Source organism: Heteronotia binoei, chromosome 4, assembly GCF_032191835.1.
Source record: "Heteronotia binoei isolate CCM8104 ecotype False Entrance Well chromosome 4, APGP_CSIRO_Hbin_v1, whole genome shotgun sequence".
NCBI classification, from domain to species: domain Eukaryota; kingdom Metazoa; phylum Chordata; class Lepidosauria; order Squamata; family Gekkonidae; genus Heteronotia; species Heteronotia binoei.
The window spans coordinates 67,837,162-67,850,094 of record NC_083226.1 but is presented as its reverse complement, the minus strand read 5'-3'; the positions used below and the strand labels follow the sequence as shown (position 1 = coordinate 67,850,094).

Genomic DNA, 12,933 nt, shown 5'->3' with positions numbered 1-12,933 from the left:
ACGGAGGCAGATTTCAATGAAAGATTACATATTTTTGTCAGAAGATCCACAAGTTCAACTTTGAGTTCTTTCAGAGCTCTTGGATGTATGCCATCCGGACCTGGTGACTTATTAGTTTTTAATTCATCTATCAGTTGTAGGACCTCCTCTCTTGTCACCTCCATCTGACTCAGGCCTTTCAACACCCCTTCCAAAATTAGTGGTTCTGGAGCAGGCAAACACTTCTCGTCTTCCACAGTGAAGATGGAGGCAAAAAATGCATTCAGCTTCTCAGCCATTTCCCTATTCTCCTTCAGTAATCCTTTGACCCCTTGGTCGTCCAAGGGCCCCACTGCCTCCCTGGCTGGTTTCCTGCTTCTAATATATTTGAAGAAATTTTTATTGTTGGTTATTTTTATTGTTATAATTTTTATGTTTTTTGCAATATGCTCAAAGTCCCTTTTTGCCTGCCGGATCACAGTCTTGCATTTGACTGTGTTTCCTTTTATTAATCTCACTTGGACTAGCTTTCCACCACTTAAAGAAGTCCTTCTTACCTTTTACAGCTTCCATTACTTTGTTAACAATGCAGGCCTTTTCTTAAAGCTGTTTGTGCCTTTCCTGACTTGTGGTATATATTTTATCTGAGCTTCTAAGATGGTAGTTTTAAATAGCCTCCAAGCTTCCCCAAGGGTTTTGACTGTATTTACCTTTCCTTTCAGATTCCTCTTCACATGCCTCCTCATCTCAGAGAATTTACCCCTTTGTGCTGGTCTTTTGGGGCAACTCTCTATTTATACAAATGGTGAAATCAATAATGTTATGGTCACTGCTCTCAAGAGGTGCGATCACTTTTACATCTCTCACCAAGTCTTGGGCATTACTTAGGACCAAATCCAGGATCGCCCCACCCCTGGTAGGTTCTGAGACCATCTGCTCCATAGCACAGTCATTGAGAGCATCTAGAAACTCAATCTCTTTCTCTCGACCACTAGCAGTTGCTCTGCCTCCAGGCTTCTGCTTTCCCCAGCTCAAGCATTCAAATCCCCACCAGTTGCTATATGGGTGCATTTTGATCTGTGGCTCCCACCGATTTCCCTCGCACCTTCCAGATCTCCAAAAAACAAAAGCAGGTAGCTTAGCAATGGGAGAGTAGGGAGACATAGCAACTGTCAGAACCAAGGCTGGTTGCCTTCTACTGACAGAATCAGCTTGGCTAGCTAGCAACAGCCACTTAGGTAGGAAAGAGGAGTGGAGTCAACCAATGAGTTCTTCCTCAAAGGCTAAAATAGGACTTGAAAGGGCTTTCCCCACTGACTTCTACTGTGAGAAACAAGCTTAGTTGCTTTTTACTGAGACAAGCAACATTAGTTGCCAAGTAGCAGCCACTGCCTAGCATTCTCCCCAGAGGGCCAATCCTCTGTCTGTCCTGGGGCCACCAGTGGATGGTGGAGAGCGGAGTCAGTCAATGCAATGTGAGAGCAGTTAATTGATGGTTTGATGTGCCAAACACTGATGCACCACAGTCTCATCCAGTCCCAACCAATGAGGGAGCTCAGATTTGCCAAGACAAAAGGAGAATTATATATTTGTTGTACTCACATGAATTGCTGAATGTAACACAACTGCTTTATTGTAACCAACACAGAAAATGAAACTAAGAAAAAGAGAACAGTCCAGGGAGGATGGAGTTTTCCTCCAACCCATAATCAGGTTTCAGTTAACTCTACACTATGCATTTTACTACACCACACCATGCAAAAAAAAAAAAAACCCTTAAGAATTTCTTCAAAAAAAATCATTCTAATTAGTCATCTGTTCTGAAGAATTTCTTCATTCTTTCTTATCTGTAGTTCTTTTTCCTTTGGGCCCTTGAACTGAAACTTCATCATATTAAAATGCGTATTTCAAAACTACCACTGACTGTAAAAAGTACAAGGTTATTGCATGTCATTGAGAAGTCTCTTTTAAATAAGACATCTGGCAGTCAGTGTCTCTTTTTAATACATTAACATACTATATCCCTCCAAATCTCTCCTTTTTTGGGGGGGAGGGGCATTCTCTCCTGTGCATGTTACACAGTGAACAGCTTCTCCAGACTTCAGTACAATTACCTTGTCTTTAAGGGATGCAAATAAGAAACCTCAGACTGACATAATCACATACAACAGCCAAAGACACAATAAAATGGAAGATTCTTTAAAACTTACTTAACTATATTATCACAATCCAAAATAACAACAGGATGTGCAGAATATATAGCTAGCGCTTGTTAGTGCTGCACTTCTAACTGTTTATATCAATTTACAATTTATCTGTCAATATCTACCATATTCTTCTATCAGTGTTTTCTTCTGAGGCATTAATTGTATTGAGAACATAAGAAGGGCTCTGCTGGATCAGACTAGTGGCCTATCCAGCATCCTGACTCACAAAGTAACCAACCAGTTACTCTGTAGGGCCAGCAAAAAAGACTTAGAGGACTTCTCTTGATGATGTCACCTGGTACTGTGTAGCACTCTTTGAGGGCAGGTGAACACCATACCTATAGCCCATGAGGTCTTGAAATCAATAGCCCAGTCCCTGTTTTCTTATGCAGGTTACTTTATTCACCGATCCACTTAAACTACTTCAAGGTTACAGTACATTACACAGAAAAGCCATGACACCACAACCTGCCTCCTTCATCCCTCTTCTTCTCCAGCCAGAATCCTTCCATTTCCCCTTCCTCCTTTTTATATATTCCCAGCTGTACACTGGGATGTGGAATGGTATAGTACAGTCCAATAGCACCTTTAAGACCAACAAAGTTTTATTCAGGCTGTGAGCTTTCAATTGCATGCACACTCTGCTTAATCACTTGTTTTGAAAACACTATGAGGCCACCTGCAGGTCAGCTGCAACTTGACAGGACTTTACACACACACACAGCTTCACAACTGGCCCTTGAGCTAAGCACCAGACTCCTCTTCCTTGCTATTCTGTTCCTTGCTATCCACTGCTATGCCCTTCCTTAACCCACCCAGGCCTAGAGAGTCATTGTTCTCCCATCCAAGCTTGCTTACGGCCTCCACATCTTTTAAGCTTCTCTGGGGCAGACTGCAAAGGCTGTCCTGTTGCAGAGGCTATCCTGACTGCATTTTCCTGTCCCTGATCCCACTCTGCTCCATCTAAGTAAGACTTGCTGCTGGACAGGCCCATAACTACAATGGGACATTTCAGGGCCACTGTCCGCCCCACCACCAACTTCCAAAAGGCCAGCTCATATGGCAATGCCAGACATGCTCACTTGCCTCATTCTCCACCACCCCTGCCCTACACCTCACCGCTCCCACTTAAAAGGCCAGTTTGTGTGGCTCAATTTCTTTGTTAAAGGACAGGGAGGTGAGTGAACCATGTGGGCAGATGAGGAGCAGGTGGATCAGGCAGGCAGGCCTCTCCACAGTGCACGTGTACTGAAGAGTCATGAGACAAATCATGTGATCCAACCAAGATGGTTAGACTAAGGGCTCGCTGTCTTGCCCTGTAGCAAGGCAATCCAGTACCGCAAACACTCCAACATAGGCTGACCTTTTGGGCAGGGGTGGTGAGGCATGGGGCAGGGATGGTGGACAGCCAGCCAGAATGTACCATCTGCCTGGACCATCAGAAAGAGCATTGCTTGGAGGGTAGCACCACGACTGCAGCTCCTCAGGACAGAAAGGGCTTCAGCTGAAGTTCCTCGCTCACCACTCCCCTGCCCCAGCGCTCTGGCCCTCCTATCCAAATATTACTGGCTATGGGCCTGCTGCTGGACCCAAGGACATGTCCTGCCCTGTCATTGCTAGGTAATCTGCCACACACTGATATTCTGGGATTTACTGTCTATCAGTGTGGAGGTTCCTATTCATCATCATGGCTAGTGGCCCTTAATAAACCTATCTTCCATTAATCTTTCTAATCCTCTTTTAAATCCATCTATGCCTGCAGGCATCACTACATGTTCTGGCAGTGAATTGCACATTCTAATCATTAAATAAAGAATTATTTCCTTTTCTCTGTCCTGAATCTACTGCCCATCAGCTTCACCGGGTGTCCCTGAATTCTAGTATTTGGGGAGAGGAATAAAAAGATCGTTGTCCATTCTACCTCATGCACAATTTTTGAAGCCAATGTAATTATCTAAACATGATATTTTAGTTTTTCCTTACTATAGGTTTTCCCAACACTGAAATACAGCTAGTTATGAACAGACATAAGAACACTAGCCTGCCTCCCTATGATCACTGGCTTGTCAAAACTGTATCTAGACATGCAGGGAGGAGGGAGTGTGCATGCTGGGTGAGCTGCACAATGCTCACTTCATCTGCTGTCTGGCATCTTGTGCGATAGCATCCACCTCACCTACCCAGCCAGGCATTTTGCATGCTATGCTCAGCTGCAGGATTGCCATTCAACTTGCCCAGGTTGGGCAGGTGAAGTGGTTACTGCTGTGTGACTTTTTTGTGTTTTTATATTGTGTGTGTGTACACCTGGAAGTCATGGCAGCCTCTGGTGACTGACCCCTTCTGGGAAAATGGAGAATATTCAGAGAGGTAGCAAAATAAAGCCTACTCCTGCCCTCCCAGCTCTAGTATTACAAGGAGGTCTCGCACCCAAGTACTTGCTAGAGTTGACTCTTCTTAGCTTCCGAGATCTCACAAGATCAGACTTGCCTGGGATATCCAGGTCAGGACACTGCTGTGTAACTTGGTAAGCAATGCTGTAGCCCAGTCAGACACCACATGCAACTTGCCCAACTGGGCCTCTCTCCATAAAGGATTGAAGCGCTTTCCCAGGGTGTTTTGACCTCATAATCAGCACCTGGAGGCAGCTGACACATCTCCTCCCAGTATTTGTAGACTTCACCTTTTGTGAAGATTCCAGGAACGGAACCCCCTGCAAATGGCAAGGTAGCAAGGCTCTATTGTACACATTATTCACAGGGCACAGTTACAATGAACATAAAAATGACTCTTTTACATTATACTAATAGTGCTGGAATACTCTTAATATCTGCAAAAGAGCATTCTGCTCCTTGTTCATATCCCTATTAGCCATTTTTTTTAGGGGAGGATATGGCTCGTATTACTGAACTCCTCAAATGTTTACTTTTTGAAAATTGTACATTAAATTATTATTTTTTATTTATACCCTACCCTATCCTGCAAGCGGGCTCAAGATGGCTTACAGAAGAAAAAACAAACATCAGAATTAAAACATCATAATTCTACTCCTTTTTAATCTATGTTCTTTATAATCCAGATATATCCTTTATTATCTTTTTTATATACAAAGGTTAAGCATCTTCATATTTAATACTAATTTGGATACTGCATCTTGTTACTTTAGAACACATAGTGCATAACAATGAGTACATTCACACACTAAATAACATACTTTGCAACTGGATTTTTATTGTGTAAAAACAGCAAAATCCACTTGTAAACAGTTGTTGTGTGAAAGCACCCAGTGTTTGACATAGAATAAAGTAGTCGCAGTGGCCATTTTTTCCTTATGGAAAAAAGCTGAAATATATGGATTAAAGGGACAGAAAAGATTGTTCCAGATTGTAGAACTAAATGCTGTGGAAAACAGGAGTGAATATGATGATAAAACGCCATCTGAGGAATGCTTTGCTTGGAATGATCAGGAACAAAAAGAGTCTTGCTCTGAATACAGAGAAAGAAGGGATTGCAATATGTGTTACTGGAAAGAAAATTCCAGGAAGATGAACACATAATATTCAGGTTGTTATAAAGATGTATTTGTTATAAAGACTGTTATTAAGATGAATTGATCCTAGAGAATAAGAAACTCAAAAATGTTATAGTGATAATGGGCCTCCTTTGTTTGGATAAGGTTAAGTAAACTTTCAAATTGAACAATAACCTTAATGAAGCAGAACTGAAATGTAGCTTGTCAAGAGAAAAACTGCTGTAAGACTTTTCCCATATATGATATCTGCAGAAACTTCTATACAATAGACAATATCAACATTTCTGATAAGAAACAAAGAATTCAAAATGCTAGATACAGCATGTGGTATGTTTAGTATGATGTCACAATATTTATCAAATGGGTGAATTATATAACATTTCGTATCTTGTAGGAACTCATGTAGAAAAAGGATTATGAAAAATAGCCTGTTACCCATGGGAGCGCATTCCTGTCAGTACCACCACTCCCCTTATGACCTCTTACTCTTTATCCTAAAAGAAAACACAGCCTTTAAAAGTTAGTATTTACTGTGTTATGGAATACAAAGAACAAGTGAACTTTGGGTTCTTAGGTCATTGCAATGGAAATAAACTGTAACTTTTCACTAGATATATGTCTATAAAGTAAAAATCATATCATTTCTTTCAAGTGAGAAAATCAGCAAGGTACATTAACCAGTTTTATTCACTATAATTACTACTATTAACACTTGTATGCATATTCCTATGACTGCTGGTTCCATTAAAGTATATCACTTTATTCATCTTGTATTTCTCATTTTTGAAAGGTATTAATTGAACTAAACAAACATTAGGGCCCTCTCTATGGTAGGGAAAAAACAATTATCAACAAAAAGTCTTGATATCCAAAGTACGGTAAGTAAACATATAAACATTTTCTTGTATGACCATGAACTGCCTTTTGTGTTTCATGTCTGAAACGCAATAAAGCGTATATTAAACTGTAGCATTGCTCACAATATCCCAATACTATATACAAAATGGAATAAATATGTACAGCATTTGCACACTATCTTAATATTTATTCTATTTATTCACATTATCCTTTATGTTTATCTCTTTTCCCATTATCTAATATTTAAATTCTCAGCTTTAACCAGTACTTTAATAAAAACCACAGGTGGGATGTGCATTTCTTTGTTGTCATATACAGGCATTCTGTGACATTTATTCATTGTTGTACAAGTACTTTGTGTACTTAGAATATACAATAATAACTTCAGTAATATTTGTATAGCTGCCAAATGTGAAGAAATTATACCTCTGCAAAACTTTAATTCAGTTTCTTCATATAAAGAAAAGGTTTTTAAAAAACTTTTGCTCAAACAACCATGCTTCAAATGTGAAAACAGAAGTTAGATTGAGTAATACATGCTATTGTATATACCCACATAGTCAAGCAAGTTTTTTTACTGAAGTTATTAGGGCCCAGCGATATTTATCGTCAAGACCAGAAGTACCTTAAATCCTAACAATATTTTTCAGAAGATATACTTTCATGTATCAAAGATACCACTGATAAAGTGAGTTTGGACTCATGAAAGTTTATATCTTGGAACATTTTGTTGGTTTTTAAGGTACTATTGGACTCAAATTTTGTTCTACTTCCAGGGCTTTTTTTTTTTTAACAGGAATGCAGTTCCAACTGGCTAGGCATCAGGGGGTGTGACCTAATATGCAAATAAGTTCCTGTTGGACTTTTTATATCAAAAAGCCCTATCTACCTCTACAGACCAACAAGGCTCCTGAAACCTTTATGGTCAAATTGAGTAGCTGCACTTTTGTGTCCACTGGCACTAGCTACTTCAGTTGTTTGATCAAGCAATTTGACCAAGAACTACTACTAAAAAGTGGCCAAAAATCATTCTTTCTTGACGGTGTTTTAACAGTGTATACAGCTTCAGTGGCAGAATCAAACTTCTATGAGTTTTACAGTACCTCATCCACTAGCACCATAGTTCCATAAAAGATGAAGGAAGCTCTTCATACTAGGGACTATTATAAGCCGTTTTTGAAACATTCACTGCAATCATACAATATGTGTGAACTGATTTTATGGCACAAATAACAACTGGACAAGTGTTACTGTCCTTTGATCTGAGGAACTGAGAGGAAACTGTATGACAGTGCAGCTTATTTTGCAGATCCCTACTGCATCAAATAAAGGACTGTATTGTATAGGTTAAAGCTTGCAACCTTAAATGTTTTAATTAGTGTAATAAAATGTGCTGAGCAGAAGAGAACACCATCCTGTGCTGGAGCCATAAAAAATAAATGCAAAAGGCAATTGTGTGTTGTTTCAACCATGCTGTTCTTTGCATTAGGTAACATGCTTCACACCTCAGAGGGCTAAGTGCCATTGAATGTGTGATGGTGCTATCACAGAGAATAGGTCAGAAATCAGAATCCTGTGATTGTTTCCCCCTCTTGTGTGCAATTATGCAGCAGCAGAATGTTTTCTAAGTTAGATCCAGAGGTATTTCCTTAGGGAGTGCTTAGACCTACCCAGCTCCGAGTATTTTCTCACTGATAGGCTTTGGATCCAGTGAATTCAGGTGTTCATTAAATAAACATCTGAGGATTCTGTAGATTCCAGGTGTTTCCTAACTAGTTTGATACAGATCAAGCGCAATAAATCTATTTAAATTAAACCAAGTTTTTACATTTGTCAAATATATTGCCTACATACATTAAATAAATCAATTCTATAAAATGTAAACATGTCAAATTGATAGTAAACAAAAGTCAAATTGAATTTAAGAGACTTTTTAAAAGAATACTCCTAAAACTAAATCCTGGGCAAAGAAATGTCATGATACTCAAAAGATCTTTGACAGACCCAGAATATTTCAGCTGTAAAACTATGGCTCTACCTCCATTTCTATCAGGCAAAAAACACCAGTAGACAGCATACAACACAGTGACATACAGAGTAACCTCTGAAACTTTCCCCCTTCTTCAGTTTAACCCTTTAGATAGTGAGGGCAAGGGTGACATAGTCACTCCCAGAACTTTATATATAGAAAAGGACTGGAACTCTAATATGTTTGGAAAGCCTCATTCTAGGATTCAGAGGTCTTATTGCCTAATCTCAGATAAGTGGAGGAGGGGAAGGATCACACAACCCTATGATACGAGAAAGGCTGTCTTGTTCATGTTCATAGAGATTCCTAGTTATTATTCCTTCGCATATTTCTGAGCCCCAGCTTAGCACAGAAAAATTCCGGGGCTCAGCCTAGATGAACTTTGGCACAAATTAAATCCTGCCTCCTCCTTTTCTGTTACACTGGCAGAAGCCCAGGCAAAATCTTGGACCCTGTATGCAGGAGGACACACACCATCTGCTTGTTGAAGATTTGATTTCCATTTGTTGAGCTCAAAGTTCACTGCACAAAGAGCAAGGAAGAGTCTGGGAGGTGAAGAAGGTTCAGATTGTAAACTGACAACGCATTGACTTTTAATTATGCCTGCACACACAAACTTTGTGTCCCCTGTAATCAAGTACCACAATCCTAAAGCCAACTAAGTGCAAGCCCAGAGAGAAGCAAAGCAAACATCACAGCAGATGCATCAAATTCCTGCTTTCTGACTCAAGAGAGGGAGCCCCAGGCCCAGCCAGAGGGGTAGAATTCCAAGGGCAGCTGGGAAATCCACCTGGCTGAACGCGTAATGTGCCTTTATCCCCTGTATGCTCTCAGTTCTTTTCCAGCTCTGTATGTGAGGATCATCTTTTATGATCAACAATGGACCACAAAAACAGGATTGACTATTTTCACAGACACTATCATTCCTTATTTTCTGGACTTGAAGCCAAGCTGAAATCTGTTCCTTTAGATCCCACTTAAGCAACCTTATTGACATTTCTTTGGTAAGCACCATTAGGGCAAAGACTGCAAGAAAGGAGTGAAAGATAGAGCTGGAGGAAATAGGATTCAGACGATGAAAAACTCATGGCTCATAACCTGTTTACAGTGCTAGTGTTCAGTTGTGGAATAATGTGAAGCAAGAACCCAGTGCACAGTGCTTCTGAGCCTGTGCTGAGTGAAGGTGACTTTCTGGAACAGGGATTAGGGGACTGCATCCAACTGAAGTAGTCTGTCTTCCAGGTAGGCTTGAATCCAGCAAGGTATTTCTCCTTGGAGAAAGTTTGAGTAGTAAATGCATAATCATCTTCTGAAATGCTGACTCCCCCTTTTTGTATCTTGCCCTGGGCTCTGCAGAGCCTTGGCTCCTTTCATCTTTTACAAGTCACCTCTTTACCGAATCCTTCCTTTCCAGCGGGCACACTCCAACACTCCCCCCTTAAAGCTCAGGCAAACTGCCCCCAGCTTCTGCAAGCTTCTTTTCCTCCCAAGAGCTTCTTAACCATCCAAACTCTCCCAACAACAGAACCTGTTCCTTTGCTCCAGCCAGTGTGGGCATGCTTTTAAATGCGCCTTCCTTCCCCCGCCCCAGCTTCCAGCCAGACTCCCCCAAAACCCCCTCGGGAGCTTTCCCAGGGGAGCCGTGGCGAGAGAGGCAACGAGGGGCAGACCTTTACCTGCCCTTTGCGTCGCCTCCGCAGCGCGCGCTCCCTCCCGGGTTCAGCGACCTTTGTGACTGGAAGCGGCGCGCCGGGCGGGGGAGTGGAGGGGCGTCCGCCTCCTCCCGCCACAGCCCTCCCGCCCCCCCCCCCCCCCCGCAGCTGCCTTGCCCGCCCGCCCGCCCGGCGAAGGGGTCGAAAGCGCGTGGCCTGCAGCCGGACGGTTACCTGTCCTATATTGATGTAGCCGTACTTGCTAGCTATCCTGTTGGCTTCTTGGAGCCCGCCACTTATCCGCACCGCCCAGTGGTTGGTGTACACGCGAGTCCTGCAGGCGGGCAGCAGAAAGCCCAGCCAGAGGGTGAGCAGCCACAGCAGATCCCCTCCGCTTCGGACTCCCCAGCAGCAGCAGCCGCCTTTCCAGCCCATCTTCTTCTCGGCTTTTTTCCACAACCACGCCAACAACCACAATCCCCCGAGATTTGGTCTTCTTGAAAACTTCTCCTCGCAGTTTCCTTCCTGCCTTCGCTTCCTTCCAGACGCGCTGCTCACCTCCACGCACCTCCAGCAGCAGCGGCGGCGGCAGCCACAAGTCTTTCGAAAGTTACCTCAAGAAGGAAACCCGAAAGAGCCTGGAATCGTGCACTGAGCCTCCTGAGGGGGCTTAAAAGATGAACGCCTCGCCACGCTTCCCAATTCCCTTCCAAGCGCAGAAACTTAAGAACCTTTCTCCCCCCCTCACACTTTCCTCAGCCTTTTGCCTTGCGCCATGAGAGCCTCCGGGAGAAGAGAGCGAGGACCGCAGCGGCGGGCGGGGGGGGGGGGGGGGTCGCGTCTCTGGCTTGCTTTCCTTTCCTTTCCTTTCCTTTCGCTTTGCGAGTCCGAGTTGCCCTCCTCTTTTTCTTCCCCCTCCTCTTTTCCTCCTCTGGTTGCTCTCCTCACTTGCCCAGAGCAGGAACAGCAACGGCGGCAGAAGCAGCAGGCAGTGTGTGAGTGTTGGCAGCCGAGCGCCTCCGTTCAGTCATGCTCTGTAACCTCCCTCCCTCCCTCCCTCCCTCCCGCTCACGCTCCCCCCCCCCGCCTTCTGTAAGCGGGGAGTGCGGAGTGTGTGAGTGGAAATGGCAGCAGCAATAGCCGTCTCTGCATGGAAGAGACTCTCAACTCCCCTCCCGCCCAATGCCAAGGGTCTCCCGGAGCACGCCCGGTCCTAGCGCTTCCTCATTCCGACTGTTAGAAAGACGATCACACAGCGGGAAAGCCGCTTTGATTTACGCACAGTCACTTTTTCCAACGGATCTTTTTTTAAAAAAACAAAACAACAACCTACAGCAGAGAGCAGACGTTTAAAACGTGAATAGCCGTGTCGGCAGTCTCTCCATTACAAAACAAACACAAATCCACACATCAGGACTAATGATAGCATATCGGGGCTAACTGAAAGTCATAACAGTAGCAAGCTAGCGTCCAGGTTTCACAGAAGTCTTCCTCTGGCTGGCTATATGTTAAAAAAAGAGGGAGAAGAACATAAAAAGATGCTGCTGGTGGAGATCAGGGAGGAAGCCTGGTATGCAATATGTCACACCGTCTTGGTGTGGGTTTTGCCGACTAAAGTTTGTGTTCAGTACAAAAGAGCTCAACAAAACATTGCAATAACAAGCAATGGCCACTCCTCATTGCTAATCAGAATGTATATGCCTTGGAATGTTAGCAAACAATAACAAATCAAACTAAACAGGTAGTCATGTTTGTCTATTGTGGTAAAAATAAAATTACATGGTATTTAACATGTTTGTCATCACTACTAGGATCTGAAAAGTGTTTGCTAGCTCCCTGTAAATGCAAATCCTATTGCATTGCAAAAACAATGCAAGTTGATATCAACAAAGAGGTATTGAGAGGGCAGAACAGATAGCAATGTTCCAAATTGCTTGGACTTTCAAAAATATATCAATTATATACTATATATCAATTACATATACTATATACTAAAATCCTTTATTTTAGGATTAGCAGGAAGGGTGTCTTTTCCCTTTATTCTAATTTATTACCTACCAGGTTCCTTAGATCTTGCAAGTTACAATCTGATATATATATATATATATATATATATATATATATATGAAAGGTTATATCCCACAGTAAAACAGCAAACATCAAAATAAGTAGGTAAAATCAGCAAAACATTTTATTTACAAGCCACTACATCAATCATTACTTAGCCTTACCTTCTAAAATCTAAAACAGTATAGTCCCATACATGGTGCCACCCTCTCCTCCAAGTCCTATTCCATAAAGCTATCAGACCACACTAAAATGTTTAAGGTACGGGAGGTGAACTCGCCAATGACATAAGCATACTAAGAGGTCTGTACACATACAAAACAAAAGACTATTTAGCATTTACCTTGAGCCCAGAGTCTTTTGTTTTAAGTTAAGTACCCAAATGCTGAACTGTTCTTGGAAATTTAGTGGAAGTCAATGAAGTGTCCCAAGAACTGGTATATTCTGCTCATTATGACTAACCCTTGTCATGTTTTACTGAATTTTAAAAGCCAACTCATATTTTTACATGGTCATCAAAAGCAGTCCCATGTTATTGTGACCCAAAATGGGAGATTTTATCAAGGCATGAATAACAATGACAAGATCCCTGTTCTTTGGGAAGGGAACATT

At 42.3% G+C, this 12,933-nt stretch overlaps 1 protein-coding gene across 2 annotated transcripts in view; it reads right to left on the bottom strand.

The window, feature by feature from the left end:
- Nucleotides 1-11,307, bottom strand: part of PCSK5 (proprotein convertase subtilisin/kexin type 5) — a 429,617-nt gene extending 418,310 nt beyond the window's left edge. Inside the window, exon 1 of one of the 2 annotated variants that reach the window (XM_060237482.1) lies at nucleotides 10,489-11,307. In XM_060237482.1, coding sequence (XP_060093465.1) covers nucleotides 10,489-10,689 — 201 coding nt within the window. In that variant the 5' untranslated portion in view covers nucleotides 10,690-11,307. The remainder of the gene's footprint in view (nucleotides 1-10,488) is intronic. The other variant, XM_060237481.1, reaches the window with a different exon arrangement.
- Between the last annotated feature and the right edge of the window lie 1,626 nt (nucleotides 11,308-12,933).